The sequence below is a fragment of the Raphanus sativus genome, chromosome 4 (assembly GCF_000801105.2).
Source record: "Raphanus sativus cultivar WK10039 chromosome 4, ASM80110v3, whole genome shotgun sequence".
NCBI lineage: Eukaryota > Viridiplantae > Streptophyta > Magnoliopsida > Brassicales > Brassicaceae > Raphanus > Raphanus sativus.
In genome coordinates, this window is record NC_079514.1 from 47,304,622 (window position 1) to 47,327,296 (window position 22,675).

At 31.5% G+C, this 22,675-nt stretch overlaps 6 protein-coding genes and 1 long non-coding RNA gene across 8 annotated transcripts; 4 read left to right on the plus strand and 3 right to left on the minus strand.

Annotated features, from left to right (window-relative positions):
• Positions 1 to 498: 498 nt before the first annotated feature.
• On the minus strand, positions 499 to 1,284 carry LOC130511067 (uncharacterized). The gene is made up of 3 exons (XR_008944863.1): positions 1,090 to 1,284; positions 828 to 996; positions 499 to 758 (listed from the first exon to the last, which is right to left on the minus strand). It is a non-coding gene; the product is annotated as an uncharacterized LOC130511067 (long non-coding RNA).
• Positions 1,285 to 11,329: 10,045 nt separating this feature from the next.
• On the plus strand, positions 11,330 to 13,152 carry LOC130510764 (putative F-box/FBD/LRR-repeat protein At1g22000). Its single transcript, XM_057007382.1, has 3 exons — positions 11,330 to 12,437; positions 12,579 to 12,716; positions 12,807 to 13,152. The coding sequence occupies exon 1, from the start codon at positions 11,370 to 11,372 to the stop codon at positions 12,429 to 12,431; it is 1,062 nt and encodes a 353-aa protein (XP_056863362.1). The 5' UTR covers positions 11,330 to 11,369; the 3' UTR covers positions 12,432 to 12,437; positions 12,579 to 12,716; positions 12,807 to 13,152.
• Positions 12,669 to 13,127, plus strand: LOC130511401 (putative F-box/FBD/LRR-repeat protein At1g22000). The gene is made up of 2 exons (XM_057008368.1): positions 12,669 to 12,716; positions 12,807 to 13,127. Exons 1-2 carry the CDS (start codon positions 12,669 to 12,671, stop codon positions 13,125 to 13,127), a joined length of 369 nt encoding a protein of 122 aa, XP_056864348.1.
• Positions 13,153 to 15,324: 2,172 nt separating the features above from the next.
• On the plus strand, positions 15,325 to 16,756 carry LOC130510950 (serine/threonine-protein kinase ZRK3-like). Its single transcript, XM_057007669.1, has one exon. It carries the CDS (start codon positions 15,513 to 15,515, stop codon positions 16,593 to 16,595), a length of 1,083 nt encoding a protein of 360 aa, XP_056863649.1. The 5' UTR covers positions 15,325 to 15,512; the 3' UTR covers positions 16,596 to 16,756.
• Positions 16,699 to 17,914, minus strand: LOC130510951 (serine/threonine-protein kinase AFC1-like). 2 transcript variants are annotated; one of them, XM_057007671.1, is made up of 4 exons: positions 17,609 to 17,914; positions 17,323 to 17,419; positions 17,133 to 17,235; positions 16,699 to 17,069 (listed from the first exon to the last, which is right to left on the minus strand). In XM_057007671.1, exons 2-4 carry the CDS (start codon positions 17,370 to 17,372, stop codon positions 16,899 to 16,901), a joined length of 324 nt encoding a protein of 107 aa, XP_056863651.1. In that variant the 5' UTR covers positions 17,373 to 17,419; positions 17,609 to 17,914; the 3' UTR covers positions 16,699 to 16,898. The 2 variants fall into 2 exon arrangements, with proteins under 2 accessions (XP_056863651.1, XP_056863650.1); XM_057007670.1 differs by having other exon boundaries at positions 17,133 to 17,238.
• A 593-nt stretch (positions 17,915 to 18,507) lies between these two features.
• On the plus strand, positions 18,508 to 19,234 carry LOC130512011 (zinc finger protein ZAT18-like). Its single transcript, XM_057010059.1, has one exon. It carries the CDS (start codon positions 18,635 to 18,637, stop codon positions 19,160 to 19,162), a length of 528 nt encoding a protein of 175 aa, XP_056866039.1. The 5' UTR covers positions 18,508 to 18,634; the 3' UTR covers positions 19,163 to 19,234.
• Positions 19,235 to 19,331: 97 nt separating this feature from the next.
• LOC108848365 (ras-related protein RABE1a) lies at positions 19,332 to 21,554 on the minus strand. Its single transcript, XM_018621711.2, has 9 exons — positions 21,388 to 21,554; positions 21,199 to 21,307; positions 20,774 to 20,846; positions 20,577 to 20,677; positions 20,403 to 20,468; positions 20,181 to 20,278; positions 20,022 to 20,084; positions 19,841 to 19,933; positions 19,332 to 19,620 (listed from the first exon to the last, which is right to left on the minus strand). Exons 2-9 carry the CDS (start codon positions 21,269 to 21,271, stop codon positions 19,540 to 19,542), a joined length of 648 nt encoding a protein of 215 aa, XP_018477213.1. The 5' UTR covers positions 21,272 to 21,307; positions 21,388 to 21,554; the 3' UTR covers positions 19,332 to 19,539.
• Between the last annotated feature and the right edge of the window lie 1,121 nt (positions 21,555 to 22,675).

A 22,675-nucleotide genomic window follows, 5' to 3' on the forward strand; every position in this document is an offset into this window, starting at 1 on the left:
ATAGATTGAATGATTAATAGATTTGGAAATAACATTTCAAAAAAAAATATTAATTTGGCTATTATATTTAAACTTTGGATGTAACTTTTGTTAATACATGAAAAAAAAAATTTGACATACATTTTAAATGAATATAAAATTATTTTCTTCATAATTATATATATACTATATGACATTAAAGTATGTATAATATCAATATAAATATTTTAAATAAAATGAGAGATGTAAACTAAAAAAATAAGGGTAAGTATACATATGTTCGGTTATATTCGGATATCCATTCGGGTTCGGGTATTACCCGTTCGGGTTCGGATATCCAATCTCTCCTAACTTAGTATCCATTCGGTTATTTTGCTACTTCGGTTCGGATTTCGGTTCGGGTTTTTCGGATCGGGTTCGGGTGCCACTTCGGGTATCGGTTAAAGTGCCCACCTCTAAGTTATCTTAAAGATTTTTAGTAAACATGCAAACTGGACATAAATAAAATAACAAAATATGTTTGCTTTAGTTTCGGTTTGATCATTCTTGAATTTAACTAACTGGTTAAACTTCAAAATAAATAAAAATTGTTACAAATCCTAAATCTTATTTTCTTATATATCCCCTCGAAACTTGAAGTAGCACAAGATAGTACAATAATGCGAAGATTGAGTGTTAGGTGCGTTGATTGATAAAGTTGTGAATATGATGAGAGCGAAACGACAAAGATTATTCCTACGTGCATCAGACTGACACGCGAAGCTGGTTTTTCCAATAAACTGTTAATCGGAACCAAACAATGTGTTAGAGAGAGATACAAGGATATTGTAATCATATTATAAATCTACCTGTCTGTTTGGTTTTCCGTTAGCCAAAACATTTCAGTGTAGAGAACCGAATGAACCAATCATTTGAGATTTCCCTACCGACCGAGGAGATTGGGGCTGTGGGACCTTACCGAGGCAAAAACATGAAGCAAGAACATGGCTGACTGGGCATAGCATTTATAATCTTCACCTACAGCAGATAGAGAAGGAGATAATTGTTTGTGATTGTCAAAAGTGTGGTCCAGTTATACTAACTTCACAGAGGAAGGGATCGCTATCATACTTATGACTTCATATTGAATCACAGTAGATGCAAGCAGTACTAACGTTGTGCTTCTTGCTGCTAATGCTTTTAGAGTAACAAACTATATCTTTGATACCTGCTTTAGTAAGAGTTTGAGAAAGAAGAAACAATATATCTCATTCTTGTACGGTCAAGCTTTAATGCTTCATTATGTATTATGTTTTGTTTTGTAAAGTGTATAATTTCCCTTGATCTATATATACAATGTATATATCAAACATTTAAATGCCAAAGCAGTTAGTGGTATAACCGAAAATTTAAAGGAAAAATTGCCAAAAGAGAACAAAAAAAACAAGGATGTTGTCCTCTTGGTATAAATCATTTTTTGTCTAAATTTTCTCTTTTTTATCCTTTGTATTTCTGAAAATTAATAAAATAAATACTTTTGTGAAACAAAAAAATATTAAAAATATAAACAATTAATAAAATACCTATATACACATGCTGGTATTTTTTTATTTTCAAAAAGTTCATAAATAAAAATTTGAAAATACGTTCTACTAAAGGTAGAAAGTGCCTTCTACGGAAAATGGTAGAGTAGAAAGCGATTTCTAAAATAAATACGTTCATCTACTATTTTTAGAACGTACATTCTACTATTTACTAATTTTCTAAAAATGTGGAATGCGCATTCTACTAATCATAAAGCTATCTACTTTTCGCCCGGAAGCATCTTCTACTTTTATTAAGTATTCTAAATTTCGCGGAATGTGTTTTCTAAAGTTTACTCTTCCGTCTACTAAAAGTAGAAAGCGTGTTCTGGATTTTTTTCAATGTTCTAAACTTTTAGAAGGCGCATTCTACGGATAAGATTACCTAATTTTTGCGAAAATTAATGAAAGTTTCAGCTAAGGAAATATTCTAAAAATCTCCTAAAAATATTCTAACTTCCTAAAACATGTTATTTTCGATTTTACTTGTCAAAGTTTTTTAAAAAATGATTCTCCCTTGTCTTCTTCATTAATCTATGGTTTTTCCATAGTTTTTTTTTTATTTTTTTTCACAAACTCTTGTTCTCTATGATAAATATCTATACAACATGTGGTGTTTTGAAATTAGGTACAATTTTTTTGTAAAGTTTTTTTCTTTTTAATAAAGTTTACAAATTTTATTTTTATTAAATTTTTTATTAAAAACATTTTTAAAAGTTTTATTTTTATTAAAAAGTTTGATAAAATTAAAAGGTTACAAACATTTTAAAATTTATATAAAATAAACTTTGTAAAAATGTTTTTTATAAAGTTAGTTTAAAGTTTTTATCAAAGATATTTTGTAAAGTTTTATTTTTATTTTTATAAATTTTAAATTTTTATTTAATTAAAGTTTTATTAACGTTTTAAACATTTTATAAAATAAAACTTTGTAAGCAATTTTTATAAAATGTTGGCTATGTTAAAAAGAATTTTGTTGGCTATGTTAAAAAGAATGTTTCTATTCATTTCTTTGCTTTTTAGAAATCTTTTTATATAGTTTTTTCATTATAAATATATATAAACCTTTTAATTTTGTTTTAATTTAATTTTAAATTACTTAAAGAAAGATTAATTTTGGGATTATGAAAAAATTTATACCATTAGAACAACTATGAGATGGATTTATACCAAAGGGACAACACCCTTATTTTTTTGTTTTCTATTGACAATTTTCCCAAATTTAAACGCCGAAGCAGTTAGTGGTATCACCGAAAATACTCGAAACTGTATACAGGCATATAAAGAAAGAAAAGTCTAAAGGAATTTACCAATTTTAGACTGGAGAACATCCTTTTTCTGAAAGTTAATCTATGATCTATCAATCCATAAGAAGAAGAGTGCCTTGGTTAGGTTTCATCTCGCCAGGTAATAGTAAACAGAGTTAATGCATAACAATGCATACCAGAAGAGAGAATGCTGCCTCTAACGGCCTTAACGAAATCCATATTACTACCACACGATGTGACACTCCAATCCAGCATATCTGAAATGGTCAGCAATATCAAAACACTTGTTTTCAGTCACAAAGGTCAACACAACATGTTTTTCAACAAAGTAAGATCATGGGATGTCATTAACAAAAATCCATTGATATGAAGCGAACCCGCAAAAGGAAAATGAAAAAAAAAAAAAGAGGGATGAGAATTTTGACACAAATTCAGTGAAAAAAACTCTAGGAATCCCGAAATTTACCGACAATCAAAACACAGCATAACAAAAACTCTAACTATAACATCTAGTAAAGTAAGAACAAACAACAAATAATGAAGATAAATCTAACAGTGCCACATAAACAATTATAAATTACTAAAACTATTAGATATTTTATATTGAAAATTTTGTTATCAATAATTTAATCTTTGGTACAAAATACACAAATTTATAAAACCATATTAATAGAAAACATCAATAAATAGATACTTTTATCATTAAATAGATACCCTATTACTATATATATATCATTTAAATTTAATTGTATATCATACAGTGGCGGAACCAGTCCAATCTTTTACATGGACAATCTTATAATTCAACATTTGTATAAGGGTCACAATGCTAATTCTGCAATATTTTCAAAGTTTTTTATAAAAAATATATGTAGAAATTTTTTTGGTTAAAACCACATGGGTCATTTGAAACCCTTCCCACAAGGATAACTCCGGCATTGATATCATATAAAATATATAGAATGATTGTATAGATTTATTTATCTTAAAACAGTTATAAATAAATAACACTAATTATTTTGACTTTTGTGATTGCCGTAATTGTATCCTAATTAAATCTAAGCCCTCAAAACGTTGTTGGGTTAGATTCAAAGGGAAACTAGATGATAATTCGTGCCTTGCTATGTTATGTTCACTATTAAGACATCTACTACAAGTGCGAGCCTGCTTGTTTTGCGATGATCGAAGTTTGTCTTCAACAGTTTCATATCTGTGTTTTCTATTTCTTCCAGCAGCTTTTCTTGTCTCTAGTGGTAGCACAATGACTTTCTTAACATCTTCTGGTACGGACCAAGAATCCTCAGGAACATTAATAGGATTTATTCTTTCTTCACAAGCTTTCTTAACATCAATGTGTGTGGCTCTCTTCCAACATGAAAACCAACTTTAATTGCGTGCCTACAAGGGATCTTCAAAAGATTGTACTTTCCACATGAGCAAATCCGTCTATCCAAATCAACTAAGCAGTCGAACAGATCACCTCTAACAAGCAATCAACCATCACTGACAGGGTAAACTTCAAATGTGGCGCATTTCCTGGTTCTCCTAGCTAACTTTTTCTCCACAACTTTGGTCAGAGGATGATTATGCCTTGAAATCAGTTTCTTACGCTTATAAAACCAACGTGTCAACATTTTCCTGATACTGTCCAACAAAGGAATGATTGAAAACTCTCTCGGCAAACGCAAAGCAGAGTTGATAGATACAGCAGGGTTAGTTGTCTTTAGGTCGTATCGGTATCCAGGGAATTGACATCTAGCCCATTTCTGCACATCAGCCTCCCGTAGGTATTTTCCAATAGCCGGACTGATATTATACACATTAGCAAATGTCTTCTCAAAATCAGCAACTCTATAACTCTTTGACGCCTTTGAAACCAACCCAGCAAGTCCTTTCCCATGGAAATATGTGACCATATTATTCAACAAATGATGAATACAGATACCATGTCTAGCTGATGGATACACCTTCTCAAGCGCCTTAACGATGGACCCATGTCTGTCAGAAATAAAAGCCAAATGAAGATCATCAGCAATGAGAATCTTGAGCTGTGTCAAAAACCATTGCCTAGAACGATCATTCTCTGAGTCGACTACTCCAAATGCAATAGGATACAAATTAGAATTTCCATCTAGAGTAGTTGCAACGAGTAAAACTCATTTGTCTTTTTTTCTTCAAAAAAGTCCCATCAATCACAATAACATGCCTCATGACGCTATTAAATCCTCATATAGATTGCCCAAATGCAATAAACAGGTACCGAAACCTCCCTTTCCCGTCCATCTCAGAAGATGAGTGTGTACCCGGATTAGCCTCTCGCAGCATCTGCAAGTATTTTGGTATTTTCCCATAGCTTCTCTCTGCAATACCTCTAACTGCATTGATCGCACATTCACGAGCATCCCATGCTAAGGATTTGGAGATCTCACATCTATGATCACTACGCATAATCTGTATGATATCATTACATTTTGGCATTTCCTTGACCCCTTCATACTTATGCATAATCAGACTGCCTATAGTTTTTGCCTAGGTAGTCTTACCAGCTTTGCTTTTGCTTGAAGGTGCGCATGTATGTTGACCAACATACTTCTTGATCATGAAAAATGTAGAATCCTTCAAACACTCTGCTCGAACACTCCAATTGTATGCATCATCCGTACATCTAACATACCAAACTTTCCTATCCGTTTTGATAACCTGGTAGTCAAAGTTATGCTTCATTGCACATATCTCGAAAATCGCCTTCAGCAAAGTTTTGTTCTCAAAATATTGTTCTTTCTTAACAACATGGAGCAGAGAATACTTTGACATATTATCTATGTTCTCTTTTTCAGAGATCACAATATCAGCATCGTAGCCATCCTCATCAACTTCGACTGCTTCCGGCTTTTCTTTCTTTTTCTTCCTCTGCGTCTCAGCAAACAGAGGAGCTGACTCGTCCCTTCTGTTCAACGAGTTGCTCTCCTCTTCATCAGCACTTGAATCAGCTGGCGACTTGTTAAGATCAAAGTCTACTTCATTCGGATTCTGAGCCTTGGCTTTAGATGTTACACACAACTGAGTAGAAACATTCTTTTGAACATAACCAACAAAATTCTTAAGCTGTCGATCGTTTGAAATTATCACAGGTGGGGAAGTTGATGTATTGATCAACTCAGTAGGTAGATAATTGAACTCCAAATCGGCTAAGTTATCTTCTTCCATATCAAAATCCTCCACAACCATTCTTTTTAAATCCTTTAAAGTAGAATTTGATTCCAATAACTGTAGCCTAACCCCTTTGTCATCAGCAGAAAAACACATCCAGTAGTTGCACCTAATTTCCAAACACCACATGTGGTATAGATATACATCATAGAGAACAAGAGTTTGTGAAAAAATCAAAAGAAAAGCTATGGAGAAACCATAGATTGATGAAGAAGAAAGGTGAGAATCGTTTTTTTATTATTTTTTGACAAGTAAAATCGAAAATAACACGTTTTAGGAAGTTAGAATATTTTAAGGAGATTTTAAAAATATTTTCTTAACTGAAACTTTCATTAATTTTCGCAAAAATCAGGTAATCTTATCCGTAGAAGGCAACTTCTAAAAGTTTAGAAGATTGACAAAAACCCAGAACACGCTTTCTACTTTTAGTAGACATAAGAGTACATTTTAGAAAACACATTTCCCAAAATTTAGAATACTTAATAAAAGTAGAAGATGCATTCGGACGAAAAGTAGATAGCTTTACGATTAGTAGAATGCGCATTCCACTTATTTAGTTAGTAAATAGTAGAATGTACGTTCTAAAAATAGTAGATGAACGTGTTTATTTTAGAAATCATTTTCTACTATATCATTTTCCGTAGAAGGCACATTATACCTTAGTAGAACGTATTTTCGAATTTTTATTTATCAACTTTTTGAAAAAAAAATATCAGCTTGTGTATATGGGTGTTTTATTAATTGTTTATATTTTAATATATTTTTATTCACAAAAGTATTTATTTCATTAGTTTTCAGAAATACAAAGGATAAAAAAGAGAAAAATTGAACAAAAAATAATTTATACCAAAGGAACAACATCCTTGTTTTTTGTTCTCTATCGGCAATTTTCCTTTTTTTAATATGTGTGAAAACTCTAAAACATGTATTATTTTGAAACTAGTGTAACATCCCGTGCTACGCACGGACCAGCTTTTTTATTACATTTAAATTATTTTGCGAAATTCTAATTTTCTGCCTATTATCTGAGATATGTTTTATAAGTCATTTTGCAGGAGCTGAATAAAATTGAAATCTAAAATTAGAAATACTGTCTTAACAGTTAGACACGGTTAGTATAATTCTTATGTTTTCTTGAAAATAAACATTTTTATGGAAACCAAACTTTTTTTTTGTCACTGGAAACCAAATTAATATATAATTACGCATAAAATATAGTTAAAATTACTACATTTGATCCATTCAGTTTTATTTATATTTTTTTTCTAAATAAGTCTTCTTTAAAGTATAAATAGATTTATTTTTTAATATAATAAAAGTGAAGCTAAAATAAATTACAAAACATTAAACTGTACTGAAAAATAGTTATTTTTAAGTTTGATATCTGGAATGCGGTTGAAATATAAATGCTTGATTAATGATATAAGAGAAAAAAACATTTTGAACTTATCTGTTGAGATTTTCTTTTTGTCAAGGCCTGCTGTGGTTCTTTTCCATCTCTTTCCTCTACCTTAACGGTTGAAACCAACCTGGAAATCAAAGAGAAAACAGAAAAGGAATAGTATAGTCAATTTGTATACAATGAATTTATAAACAGATTTGTAAGATATTTGAATATGCTCTGTAATAAGAAAATATAATTGGAAATAGTCAAACAATAACAAACAGATTTGCAAATACCAATTTATACATAGTAGATTCAGATATACTTACAGTTTTCTAAGTTGTTGACAAAGATCTGAGTTTTTTTCTCGAAAAATGAATTGAAACAGCAATCTCTTAAATACCATCTCCAACCTAAATCATGCAAAAAAAGTTAGAGTGTTAAGTTAAGAAGTAAAAAAATGAATAAAGGCGAGACATAAACTTGTGTAAATTTTTTTTTGCTACATTCAAACATACAAAAACAAAGATGAAGAAGAAGCTACGGTAAAAAAGAAAGGATGGAAAAGAAATTTTAGTTGTTTAAAAGTTATATAAGAAGAGTTAAAACTGTTTGAGGCCATATGAAAAATATAGGGATATCAAATTAGAACGTGGTAGTGGTGATAAGAGAAAATTAAGGAAATTTTGCTTTTTACCGTTTTAGAAAAGTTTAGAACGTATAGAGTTTTTATTGAATTTTTTTTTTTTACAAAATTATTCCACATGTCAATTTTTGATTAGTCAGGCGACTTGCGCTTTAGTATATAGGGATGGAATGACTAGTTCTTACTGTAAGCTGTTGAATCACTCGGAGCAATTAACCGAATAAATAACCACTTTTAATGGAGGTTTGAAAACCATTAAGCCTATTTAAGCAAAAATAATATGTTAGAAAACCATGGGCTTCTATGCTTCTAGGCTCAAGATAAGCGTGGTGGGTCTCAGTGATTAACTTTAGTTTTATTTATTATTCGTTAAGATAAGTCCGAAACATCTTATATAATAAAGTTGAGTTTTTTTTTCTTTGGGGGAAAAAATGTCATTTGGCATTCTCCTTTTAATAATTAAAATCTTTTCTCAATTTTATTTAATGTGTTTTGGTGTTAATTATGATTAGGTGTTAGTTTACTTTTGTTATTGACAATTTATTACAATGATGTTTTAATTTTGGATTGGAAGTTTAATTTATTATGAAATTTATGTCTTGATCTTTTTTAAATTTCATAACTCTTATGTTACATATTTTTTTAAATACTTTAAAATACAAAAATGGAAACTAAAGTTAAGTATTTTCAAAAAAAAATAAACATAGAATAGATACATATACAAACAATTACTTTATGTTTGAAAACATTTAAAATATTAACTTTAGTTTTTATATATTTATTTTCATAGCTAATATATTATTATATAATAAAACTAATTCATTTACTAAACCGCGGTTCATCCACGGTTGACCCAATGATCTAGAGATCCGGTAAATCGTCCGGTTCAGTGTCTGGGGTTGGGTCTCAAAACACTGGTTTATAGGGTTTCTTTGTATTTGATGTTGATGATGGAGAATGGAGCCTCTACGATTCTCCTTCTTTAACGCAATTGACGTAACCGTCATATAATCAGTCTAGAAATTCCACTCATCCCACTCTAATAATGTTTAGTAATTAATGGCGATTCAAGTCCAAAAGACTAACATTTGGTCTATTGGTATTGACACATAAACTCTATGGTATCTTCCCATGTTACATTGTGCAAGGAAACCAATAACTTCTCTAATGCATGCTATACATTTTAAAAACCGTGAATATGATTAATATACTCTTAAAATTTAACTAAAAAAAGAATCATTACTTCCACTCTGAGAGAAATTTAAAAACATTGTCTGGTTGCCAAAGTTATTTAAAATTGATGTAAACCACACACCACCCTCACCATTAATCCTTTGCACCACACTAACTATTTATTGTGAAAACCATTACTAAATGCAACAAGTCATAAAGCCCGAATGTCACAGATAGTTAGAAATTGTCTTTCTCATGATTGTTATAGATGCTAACATCTTATTTACTAATTAACAAATTGACTTTTTATTAGGAAGATCTGGTGAAATTGTTCCATTCCGGTTAAAATAGAAGTTATCCATTAAATAGAGAAGTTTAGGAACCATTTATAGTTTTTAGATCATATTTAGATTCATATTAAGATTCGTTGATATTTCTAAATAAGGGTGGACAAACAAGAATTTCGTTATGAACACACAAAATCTTCCACTATAACAAAATTATAGAAAATAATTTTATGTTTCTTATTTTAAGATACATCTTTTTGAGAGACCTTGAAACTAAAATAACACAAACAACTCGAAAACTCTATATTTTAAAAGTCAACATGGTAATTTTAAAAAATATTATTCACCAATTATTTTAACAAAAAATGACACATTACCCTTATTTTTTATAGAATTTGAAACGTATTCCATTTTTCTATTATTTGAACTAAATATATTAGTAAAAATTTTATAGTTCATATATAGTTATTTGATAATTAATAATATAAGTATTTCTCTATATAAAACATCAACTTTGTTTTGTGTTTAAATTCCAACTAAATTAATTTTGTTATGACTATCGGTTTTTTATTCTATTTTTATTAAATTGATTAGTAACAACCACTTATGCTATTACACTTTGAACTAAACAATTTCAAACAAAGTAATGCACTACGGTCACTAACCACACTATCAAAAAAATCATAAAATATCAATTTTAATATATTTTTATTTTATATTAACATATTTTATTTGTTAAGACCATATAATAATTTATAAATTTATGTAAAAGTATAACATATGAACCCGGCGCGTAGCGCCGGAAAATCGCTAGTAAAAAATAAAAAATCACAATCAATCCCACGTGCGTGTATATATATCTTCTATCTTATTAAAGTAGAAGTACTTTAAGCTTTTGTTTGGTAATAGGGATAAGAGTTTTAAAAAATTAAATTTTGTTTGGTAACAAAGATAGTAGAGAATTTTGTATTTTCCTTATTTAAATGATAGATTTAAGTATTTAATGTCTTTTCCTAATTTAAATAATAGATTTCTTTAATAGAATGAATCTTAACCAAAATAAATTTTCTTATAATTTTTTTTGTTGACATTAAATATTTTTCAATACTTATTAATAAAAATAATAAAATAAAAATCACACATCAAAATCAATTTATATATCATATAAATAAAATATAAAATATTTTATTTATAAATTGTTAGTATAACACTTTTATAATATAAGTCCAATTAGTTATAAATATTAGATTTTTATATGATACACTGTGATATAATAGACGACTAAAATCATATAATATAATTATTTAAAGTAATAAATATTTTTTTTGTTTTAAAATGTTATACCAACAATTATGTAATACATATTAATTTTTATATATATATATATATAGATATTATAATTAGAACAAAGAAAAAAATTGAAGTGAAAACAAATATTTATACAGCCACGGGTTAAACTATAGAAATAAACAACAATGGCGTAAGATTTTTTTTTAACAAATTTATTTTAATTTCAAATATGTTTACATATTTTATTTATTTATAAATTATTTTATTTTTGTTAATAATGCTAAGATTTTAGAATTTTAAAAAATTATGACCCATCTCTATATTATTTTAATTCGGAATTTAAAATTTATATCAAAATATTTTTTAAACTTTTAATTTTTATTATAACTACAAATGTTAATTTTCAATCTAAATTTATGTTTAAATATTATAAATATATCATTTATAAATAAAAAATTAAAAACATAAAATAAATACCCGCCCGGTTGGGCGGGTCAAGATCTAGTCCTAATTAAATCAAAACCCTCAACCATAGCCTAAAGCGTTGTTGGTGTAGTTTCACAGGGAAATATGTTAGGGAAGCTTTTATCATGTTTCAGCTCAATTCATGTTGGGTTGCAGGTGGGATATTTGATTTCGATACTACTAGAAAAAGGGATTCCAAAACTGCTAGAACAAACATCCCGACGATTCCCGAAGAGAAACCTCAAAAGTTTTGAGGTAGAAGACAGAATAAGTGCGTTACCAGACGATTTGCTTGTGCGGATATTGTTGTTTGTGCCAACAAAATATGCAGTGCTTACAATGATTTTGTCAAAAAGATGGCGGTCTATTTGGAAGATGGTGCCAGAGCTCAACTACCTAGAGATGATCAATGATGATACTAACAAAGTAATTATTGGCGGTTTACTTGGTCGTTTACTTGAGCGTTTTTTTGGCAGAAGTGATCAGCGACGACAGTGGCTTTTGCGGTTTATTGACGAGTCATTACAAGCCCATAAGGCACCTGTTTTAGAATCATTACTTATAGAAGTCGATACAGGACGTCAGGTTGATGTTGATGTTGGAAACTGGATTAAAAAAGCGGTTCATCGTAGAGTCCGTGAGCTAGGGTTTATTCTCAGATGGTCCGCAGAGCCTACTAGGTTACCTAATAACCTTTACACATGTGATACACTCGTTTCTCTAGGCCTTTCCAACAAGGTTCTTGTGGATGTTCCTTCTCTAGCATGCCTCCCATCCCTCAAAAATCTTCAACTTGACTCTGTGGTATACAAAGATGAAGATTCTTTGGCCCGATTATTTTTGAGTTGTCCTCTTCTAAAAAAATTGATCGTGGAACGTCACCACCAAGACAACGTAAAAGTTTTCAATATAAAAGCCCCTTTGTTGGTATTTTTATCATATCATTATGTGGAATTAAAACCACATGACGAAGGCATTGAGGGGAGTTTAGTAATAGATTCTCCGGCTTTAAAGAAAATCTTCATCACAGATCACTCGAGAGACTCTTACTCGATCGCAAACGAACCTCGCCTTGAGAAGGCAAATATCAACTTCCTTTTCTACCCTGATTACAGGTTTAGGACATCTCTTTCCTCGCTCATGTGTGTCGAATTTGTTTTGAGCTAGGCAACGGTATGTAGTGCTCTTTTCAGTTTCATCATTTTTATTTTCTTCATTGGCATTGTTATTACATACCTGAGAAAGAACATATGCAGAAAACATATATATAAACACATATAGGGTTTTACTTATGTGTTGTTGTGTTCATCGCAGCTTGCGTGGTTTAGCACTATTGGCTACTCTCATCTTATGGAGTGTAAGATAATACTTGTACACGATTTAGACTGGTTACAACCACTAATGATGTTGCTTCAAAATTCTCCTAATCTAAAAGTTCTTCTCATCGACAAGGTTTGTCCTTTAATTCATTCAAGTTTTTATTATAGACTAGTAAAATAAAAAGTAAATGTACGATTCACAATGTTATCTCTTGCTTTGCAGACATTCCTTCAACTTGCGGAGGAGTTGCCACTTTCATGGAACCAACCAAGTTCTGTTCCCGGATGTTTGTCAACCCATCTCGAGATATTTGAGTGGAGAGAATATGAAGGAAGAAACGAAGAGAGAGAATTCATAAACTACATCTTTGCGAACTCAGAGTGTTTAAAGAGAGCTGGATTCTCTTTGAAATCAACCAGCAACCATAAAGATAGAAAGAAGATGAAAGATTTGGAGTCTATGTATAGGGTTTCAGCATCATCCCAGCTTCTCTTCTCCACTCATGTAGAATATATGAGTGTTTCAGATGAACTGAGGGCCTGATTTTATTTCATATGGTTCATGTGTGTTTGCCACTAGTCAAGTGGTTTCTTCTAATCCTTTTGTTGTATCAAACCAACTAATTTTATTTCATTGTTCATGTTTGTTTGCCATTAGTCAAGTGGTTTCTGTTAATCATATTGTCGTATTAAACCATCAAATATATCGGGAAGAAGCACACATTAACTTTGTGTACGTATATCAAATCAACTGGTTTTAGAGTTTGTTATCCATGTTTAGCGTCGGTATTAAAGTCTTTGCAGGATGATGTACAGTTCGGAGCATTTTGAAGATTATGGAACCATTTAAACCATCAAGAGCAGTCATGCTGAAAAGTTGAAGCCGGAATTTAAATATTTTAAATATTAATATTATTGGTATATTTAGTGTTTTGGTCAAATGTATTAATCTAATTAAATAAACACTTCGATTTTTGGTATATTTCGGTTTAAAACTGAACCAAACCAAACCAATTAGGTTAATAAAAATTTTAACAAAATGGTTGGGAAAATAATACTTTGGTTTGGTTTAGGCCGGTTTGGTTCGAATATAGGTTGGATTGGTCTACCCCTAGTCAAAATCATATCAAAAGTATGATGTATGATCTTTATATAAGCCAACTAAATAGACATCTATATCATGTACACCACTCTCTTTTTTCAATTCTGTAAATGAAAACATTTAATAAGTTGCAGCAACCTTCTTAAAGACTTCCATGAAGAAAGATGGTTCTTGAAGAACTAAAGCATGACTTCTTAAATGAACTTGTAGCTGATTGTAACGGTTATGGTAATCTTAATTTCTCCAATAATATAGTGGAAGAAGACATAGTGAGAGAGTCTTACATTCATTTTTTTATTACTAAGGATTGGTCTGTCCGGACTGGATATACTTTACTTGTGATCAAAATTATTATTTTTTGTGTAGTTTTGTGGCTTGTGTTTTAGATTTACATTTACAAGAAATGTGCATGATAATGATTTTTTGTCTTTTAGAAAGTTTTAGGTGAAAAGATATTATATGTAATAATATATATTTTACTTGTTTACAATAGTTGTTTCAGTTGTCCAAAAAATTAACTTTATGATACTAAATATTAGTTACATTTTTTCCACTTAATTCAATTATTTGATATATAATGTGTGTTGAATTTGGTGGTAGTATATAAAATGTATTTTATCTCAAATTCAATTAAAACATCAGAATATTGATTTTTTAAAAATGAAAGATAAATTCATTTTTTAAATGATTTGTTTATGTTTGTATAAAAGTTATATATACAATATTTATGTAATTGTTATTTTATCGAATTAAGTTATATTTTACCTATGTCTAATTCAAGACCAGTAAAATTTATTAATTATTGTGTCTATTTATTTGTCGAGTATTAATTTAATTTATAGACTTTCTTCTATATATATTATTTATTTTTTCATTATTTTGTGTCGATATAATGAATCTCCATGTTATCAGTTAAAAAATATTATATGATAAAAACTAATGGATCTATTTTAGTTGGACTGTTATAATTTTTTATAGTTCAAAACATAGTCTGATAAAAGTTAGATTATGTTTTAATAGTATTGATAACAATATTAGGGGTGGGCAAAATATCCGTAAAATTTGATTCGATCCGTTATTCGTTTCAATTCAATCCTAAAAATCAGGATATCTGTAACTTTACGAATCGAAACAAATATTAAAATTCAATATTCGTCAAATAAGGAGAAAATCACAAATACTCATTTAAAAAAACAAATATCTGATCTGATCCGTAATGTACATATACATATAATTTAATATATCTAAATAGATCTTTAGTTATTTTATTCACTAAATTAATTATTTGGTCATTAAATTTTTAAAAGTATACAGTTTTTAAATAATTTATAATGAAATATTATTATTTTTATTAAAAAATTTCTTTTTCTTTTAATAAATTTTGAAAAAATGAAATTTTTATTATTTTTTACTGAATCGACGGATCAAATCGGATATTCTGTAAAATATATTGATTTTACCGGATAACACAGAGCTCTGATTCTGAATGAGAAAGTACACAAGTTTGATACTCTTGTACTATGTTCTACCTCTCTCTGCTCAGTTACTTAAGCTACATATATGATCTTCTCATAACGTTTCCAAAAGTATCATACCAATTACGCAGACTTTATTACAAATGTCCATCGTCGGTGAATATAGACACTTTGTTTCTTAGCAGTTTCATGAGAACATAACGTTTGTATTTATATGCTTTAGTCTACAACTCCGGACGAAGTTTATGACTTTTCAACGGAGGGTTTCTCTAGTCAAACCAACTAAACAAAGAAACAAAAACAAACTGAGTAAAGCTGAACATCTCTGCTACGACAACTAATCAACTGTTCAATGGATTCAATGGTGAAGAAGTTAAAGAACAATCTGAGTTCTGGTTCGTTTCGGAAGAACAAGGAAAGAAGCATAAAGAAGCAAATGAGATTCTTGGAGAATGGAAGCATCTTACTCAAAGAACTCATCGCTGATTGCAACGGTAAAACCATTCCTATACGCAGCTTTTCCTCTTCTCAGATCCTTAAAGCTACCAACCACTTCGACGCCAGTTGTTCTATCGCCCAAGAAGGGTTCTACATATGGTACAGAGGAGTTATCGAAGATAGATCTTACATGATCAAAAGATTCTCCGAGTATAAAGTCACTGATCGCAGAGTAGGAGAGGTTTACAAAGACATAGTCTTGTCTGCTCGGATGAGCAGCCACAGCAACTTTCTTAAACTACTAGGATCTTGTCTCGAGTTCCCTTTTCCAGTTCTTGTTTTTGAACATGCAGAACATGGAGTCTTGAATCCTCGAGGAGGTGTTACCACCATTAACGGGGAGGAATCTTTACTGCCTTTGAGTTTGAGGCTAAAGATTGCAAAGGAGATTGCGAACGCTTTGGCTTATCTTCACATGGCCTTCCCTAAGATCATCATATATAGAGATGTTAAACCGATGCACGTTTTCTTGGACAAGAACTGGACCGCAAAGCTGTCGGATATGTCTTTCTCAATATCGCTCGAGGAAGGAAAATCACAGATAGAAGCTGAAGACGTGCTGGGTACGTACGGGTATCTAGATCCGTTATATTTTGCAACATTGGTTGTGTCGGAGTATACTGATGTGTACAGCTTTGGAGTCTTGTTGATGGTTCTTCTCAGTGGTAGATCGGTTTACTTCACCGTATCTGATGGCTATCAGGTAGGTATTCTTGAATATGTGAAAGGGTTAAACGAGGTTGGGAAGCTCATTGAAGTAATTGATCCTATGATGATGAAAGATGTTACGAGTGCTCAAAGATTGCAGGTGGAAGCTTGTGTTTTACTTGCAGTGAGATGTTGTAAGGAGAGGGATGAAGACCGACCGAAGATGATCCAGGTAGCTAAAGAACTCAAGCGGGCTGAAACATCATTTCTAAGGGATCCTCTGTTCTGACACAACTTTTATTACATTTTTTTCATGGACAAGAATATAATAGATAGCCAAAGTACACGATCCTTACATATAACATGTGAAAGAAGTTTGAAAGACAATAAGATTTAAAACAATTTAACATGTAATAGATAGAAAGTCTGTACACCACTCTGTTTTTTTAATGATCTTTATATAAGGCAACTAAATAGACATAAAAATCATGTACACCACTCTCTCTCTTTTTTCAAGACAAGTGAAGAAAACCAGAAATTGCAGATCTGATCCAAACATTCATCTGCTGTTTCTTCTTTTTAGTTTTTGTGGTTATATAAAAATGGATGAGGGGATTGGGTTAAAGGGAATACTTTGTTCCAGGCTTCTTGTGAAGAATGGATGGCTCAATACTTCTCTTGCCTTGAGCCTCACCGGTGGATCATATTCAAGCAGCCCTTGTAATAAATCTATCAGATCGTCTTTTGCTGAGTGATCCACATGCTGCATGATAAGTGAATGTCAAGTCCAAAGTTATTTAATATTGATCCTTGAGAGTTTATATACCGGTAACCTCGGAAATTTCCATACTGCTTTTAAGCTGTCTCTTGATGTCACACCTTCAGGCCAATCTAACTTTGCACCTCGCCTGAAGTATCTCTCAGAGCGCCTGCTGCAAGAACAGTTTTGATTTTGACATAACTTTGATCTTGTTACTAATAGGGTGCTGCTTAAAGGATGATCTTGTTGTTCTTACTCAGCTCTGAGCACCATATGAGGCGGTAACGGTCCTCGTACCCTTTCCATTATTTAGAAGAAATGCATGTTCGATTGAGACAATGGTAAGATGAATCCTGGTGTTAATGAAAATATGTACGCAGTAAGTTACTCGCCGAACAAATTTCAACAAGTATGCAACCAATACTCCACAGATCACATGGATAGTTCCATCCAACCCCAGTGATAAAGTCCAGAAGATATTAAATACCGATAGCTAATACCAATAAGATATTATCTACCAATAAAATATTAAATGCACTTACTTTTTTGGTTAATCATTTAGAGAAAACTCTAGAGTTAAACATGTTCGAACTGGAACAATCGACGGATAGATGACCTATCGGAAAGCTGATGAAAATTGGTCTATCGGAAAGCTGGTGAAAGTTGGTCATTCTCGATACAGTAGAGTGAGGACAAAATATAGGGAACAGTCGGGTCGTATTTGCAATATCAATATATCAAATCTACCGAACTTTTCTGATAATTCGCCGGACGTCTAATAAGGATGAGATTTAGTATGAGTGGATGTGAGGACTCACGCATGTTAACGGGTCGGGGCGTTAAATGCATGTCAGTATACCTCCATGATACAGTCTGTATGAAAATTACATAAAGCCAATTAAATAGCCAATTAAAAAGCCAATTGACTTTCAAATTTCAACTCTAGCTCTAGTTTAAACTAAACCATAATCTAAATCCGGTTTAGCCGCCATGACGTGTGTATACGTGTGCATGATGCAGTGTACACTTCCAATACATGATGCATATACATCTATAGCCTATAGATTCCGAGTACAAAGAGTGCTAGGTAAAGAGTAGTTGTCAGATTTTGATTTTTGAGAATGCAGTTGTCATTTGACTTTCCGAAGGTAAATATCCACGTGCTCGTTTGGATACATGGTCAATAAAAAATCATGTGTTTGCTTACAAATTTAGAAGCGAACAACATGTAATAACAATGTGCAACTAATTACTACCGACATTAAAAATTATTTTAGGTGATTATATTTCGGACGCAATTGCAAGAGACTTTTACGTTCTGTTTAGCATGTTGTAGGCTTAGTCAAACCAGTAGTGCTGCTTAATTTATTTGAATACCGAAGTCAAAATCTCTGAAACGTTCTTTAATTTTGCTTATAAAATACTCCCTAATCTTCATAACTAAGATACTCTTACAATAGCCAGCTGCTTTTTCTTCGCATATTTTCTAGGTAAACCAATCAATACCTAAACTTATTCGTTCTATCTTGCTCTTTTCTCTTCTCGGGGAGTACTCAACCGATAAAAACATGAAGAGAGACCGGTCGGATGACGAAGATTTCATCACGCATATAGACATGGTAAAGACTCTAACGATGTTATCTCATAGTTTTGTGGTCAAGCAAATCGATCCTACCGGAAGCAAAAGCAATGATAACCGCTTTGAATGCAAAACGTGTAACCGGAAATTTGATTCGTTCCAAGCTCTCGGAGGTCATAGAGCCAGCCACAAGAAACCTAAGCTGCTGAATGTTGAGCAAGAACAAGACAAGATTCGGAACAATGAGAATGCTGTGCATAAGTGTTCAATCTGCGGACAAATGTTTGGGACCGGTCAAGCTTTAGGTGGTCACATGAGAAAGCACAGGGCGAGCATGATAAATGAACAATCTGTTATCTCTTCTATGATATATAGTACCAGTCCGGTTATGAATCGATGCAATAGCAGCAAGATGGCTATGCGCTTGGACCTGAATCTAACTCCCTTGGAGAATGATCTTGTATATATCTTTGCAAAGAATTTGGTTCCACAGATTGATTTGAAGTCTGTAAACTAGTTTTAGTGTGCATATACAAATCCTATTAGTAATTTTGTTGTAATTTCTCTTGCCAAATATTATTTTCATTCTTTTGGTCATGTATATACAAATTCATAACAGTTGCTGCAAATATCACAAGTGGTACCAGTTTCACAGCAAGATCAAATAGAAAAAGATGCGGTTGGAGTGTGAGTGAGAAAATCTGATATTATCACAAGTCAAGTCTGATGTGAGGGAGTCCATACCAGAAACATATGTCCTTCACACTATACCCGTTAGGGGGAAACAGAGAATTGTAAAAAGAATACGTAGAAAACACCATCGCATTTAGAAGATTTTCTTTCTCAGAAGCCAGATTCTCTCCTTCGATGGTGGTGTGAGGGACCAGTTTTCTACTAACCACAACATGCTGATTTCTGAGTAGCTTGAGATGTCCCTGCACCCTGATCGGTTTGGTTGATTTTGATTGTTTGTGGCTACAAACATCAGATAAAAAGAAACAACGTTAAAACCATTTGGTACACACGGTAAAATGTTAAGTTTGATCAATACTGGACTTATCATATGATTGATAAAGCTCTAAACTTATTACTCTATACCTTCACACAACCTAATTGCAATGTATGATGGAGATGACAATTTCAATGTATTAAGATGATGATGACATTGAAAATAAAATTTTGAAAACCAACGAACCTCAGCCTTTGCATCGGTATCTGCAAGTCTTTGCTTAATGTCTTTACCAATTGAAAAGAAAACTTCCTCAACGTTTAGGTTAGTCTTGGCACTCTGCAAAACCAAACTCATCAACGTTAATTAACCAAACCAAAAAAGAGTTGGACCTTACACGTAACAAAAACATAGAACCACAACATACAGTCTCGAAAAACTTCATTCCGTATTCATCTGCAAGAGCTTGACCCTTCGCTTTTGGCACAGCCTGGGAAAACAAAACGCATCAGTGTGTTCGCTAACTAGACAAAATCATGTAAGTGAATAAGCAGGAAGATAAATGAGAAGGGTAAAAGAGAGAGACTCGTTTGCTTTCATCCATATCAGCCTTGTTCCCCACAAGAATCTTGTTGACATTATCAGAAGCGTGCTGCTCAATGTTACGGATCCAATTCCTGATATCTGGAAAAAGAACAAATGTGATTAGAAAACAATAATAATGCTAAACAGATGGAAGAGTATAAACTTGCACGATGCCTAGAGGCTAGAATTGGACTGTAATTTGAAACTAAAGATAAATACTTACTGTTGAAAGATGATTCATCAGTGACATCATACACGAGCAAGATGCCCATGGCTCCACGGTAGTATGCTGCAATAAGAAGAAACCACTTGGGTGGGTATTCCAGGTTCTCACCATAGAATGCATATATAACAGAAAGAGTATATTCTAAAGGCAAAAAAAAAATGGAAGAGAAACCAGTTGTGATAGTCCTGAACCGCTCCTGTCCAGCAGTATCCCAGATTTGCAGCTTGATTCTCTTCCCATCTAGCTCAATAGTCCGTATCTTGAAATCAATACTTTCAAACGCATAACAAACAAACAAACAAAAACAACTTGAATGAGAGCAGACAAGCACATAGAAGAAAGAGCAAGTGTGAGCATTGAGATCATACCCAATAGTTGTGATGAAACTGGTGGTGAATGAGCCATCAGAGAAACGTAGAAGGAGGCAACTTTTACCCACACCTGGTAAAGCAAGAGTTACGAGTAAGAAAAGGCTTAGATAAATCCACAACTTGAGACAATAGGGAAACAGTTACAGCAATCAACACAAGTATACGATCAACATGGCTCAAGTTAAGACTATTTTAAAACCATTAGTCCCATTCCATTAGATAACAACAAACTCTCTATCAGAAATCAAAAGTCTAAGCTGATGAAAGATCACATCACCATCAGGCCTGACTCGTCGTAAATGGAAGATCGAGAAACTCAAATCACTAACTGTTCGATCCGTCAAACAAAAAGCAAATCGAATCGACAAAAAAATAAACGAAATCGATAAATGCAGCATCGCGATCTGAGTGAAGAAACATACCGCTGTCTCCGATCAAGAGAAGTTTGATGAGGTAATCGTAATCAGCACGGGCTCTAGCAGGAGGAGCAGCCATCGCGAGAATGAGTAGTAATAGACGAGAATCAATTCACTGTGTGACGCAAAAAAAAACAACCAACGTTACGAAGAAAACACGAGAGAGAGAGAGAGATTGAGAACGGAAAGAAGTACCAGATCTGCTCGGCGGAGATGAATCGTCAGAATCGGCCGTTGATTTTTTTTTGTTTCCTCCCGATCGACTTTTCGAAGATTCAGAATATTTTTTTTTTGTTCTCTTTTGAGGAAGAAGGAGAGGGAGTGGATCTGGGTCGTTGGATCTCGATCGCGATGGAGATCTGTGGGCGCGTGGACTTCGGTTTTCGGTTTGGTTAAATTGTGATGGCATTCATACACTGTCGTTTAATGGATAGTGAGTAGCAGGGCCTTGGGCTGGTGAACATATATGGAAACAAATTTTTAGTTTGACCTTATTGATCCAACCCAACAAAATTGACTATTCTTTTTCATTTATCTATTCTATTATTAAAATAGATTAATAATAGAAGTACAAAATTAGATTAACCCTTAGTTTTTCACTATATTTATATGCCATTGAGGTATTAAATGAAGCTATATTTAAGTATGATTGTCTTTTCCTAATTTAAATAATAGATTTAATCATTTAATGTTTTTTTCTAATTTAAATAATAGATTTAACAAAATTAACCAAAATATATTTCCTAATATATTTTGTATTAACATATTAAATATTTTTAATATTTATTAGTAATAAATAATAAAATAAAAAATCACACATCATAATAAATTATATAACATATAAATAAAAATATAAATATTTTTTCATATATTATTAGAATAATGCTTCCTACATAAGTCCAATTAGTTATAAATATAAGATTTGTTTATATGATACACTGTGATATAATAGACGACTAAATCACCAAATATAATTATTTTAAAGTAATAAATAAATTTTTTATGTTTTTAAAATGTTATATTAATAATTATGTAATACATTTTAATTTACAAATATATATAGTATACCATTAGTACAGAGAAAAAATTTAAAGGGAAAGAAATATTTATAAGGTCACGGGTCAAGCTCTAGAAATAAACAAAAACAACGCAACATTATTTTTCATTAAAAAATTATTTTAATAGAAATTATAGTTCCAAATATGGTTATATATTTTATGTATTTATAATTTTATTTTCTTAGTTTTTTAGGGATGCTAAGATTTTTAAATTGGAAAAAAATTATGACCCACCTCTATATTATTAGTTAGGAAATTTAAAATTTATATCAGAATATTTTATTAAAATTTTAATTTTAATTTTTATTATAACTTCAAAGATTAATTTCCAATCTAAATTTATATGTAAATATTACAAATACATCATTTAATATTAAAAGAAAAATAAAAAAACATAAAATAAATACCCGCCCGATCGGGCGGGT

Bases quoted from the DNA above. Each gene is read 5' to 3' on its own strand.
- LOC130510950 (XM_057007669.1), top strand. From the start codon at position 15,513: ATGGATTCAATGGTGAAGAAGTTAAAGAACAATCTGAGTTCTGGTTCG.
- LOC130510951 (XM_057007670.1), bottom strand. From the start codon at position 17,372: ATGGAAAGGGTACGAGGACCGTTACCGCCTCATATGGTGCTCAGAGCT. The intron at 17,239-17,322 runs GTAAGAACAACA...CTGTTCTTGCAG, and splicing joins CATATGGTGCTCAGAGCTGA to CAGGCGCTCTGAGAGATACT. The intron at 17,070-17,132 runs GTATATAAACTC...CTTATCATGCAG, and splicing joins GGAAATTTCCGAGGTTACCG to CATGTGGATCACTCAGCAAA.
- LOC130511401 (XM_057008368.1), top strand. From the start codon at position 12,669: ATGTTGCTTCAAAATTCTCCTAATCTAAAAGTTCTTCTCATCGACAAG. The intron at 12,717-12,806 runs GTTTGTCCTTTA...CTTGCTTTGCAG, and splicing joins AAGTTCTTCTCATCGACAAG to ACATTCCTTCAACTTGCGGA.
- LOC130512011 (XM_057010059.1), top strand. From the start codon at position 18,635: ATGAAGAGAGACCGGTCGGATGACGAAGATTTCATCACGCATATAGAC.
- LOC130510764 (XM_057007382.1), top strand. From the start codon at position 11,370: ATGTTAGGGAAGCTTTTATCATGTTTCAGCTCAATTCATGTTGGGTTG.
- LOC108848365 (XM_018621711.2), bottom strand. From the start codon at position 21,271: ATGGCTGCTCCTCCTGCTAGAGCCCGTGCTGATTACGATTACCTCATC. The intron at 20,469-20,576 runs GTTTCTCTTCCA...TTCTTATTGCAG, and splicing joins GTTCAGGACTATCACAACTG to CATACTACCGTGGAGCCATG. The intron at 19,934-20,021 runs GTATGTTGTGGT...TTGGTTTTGCAG, and splicing joins GAATGAAGTTTTTCGAGACT to AGTGCCAAGACTAACCTAAA.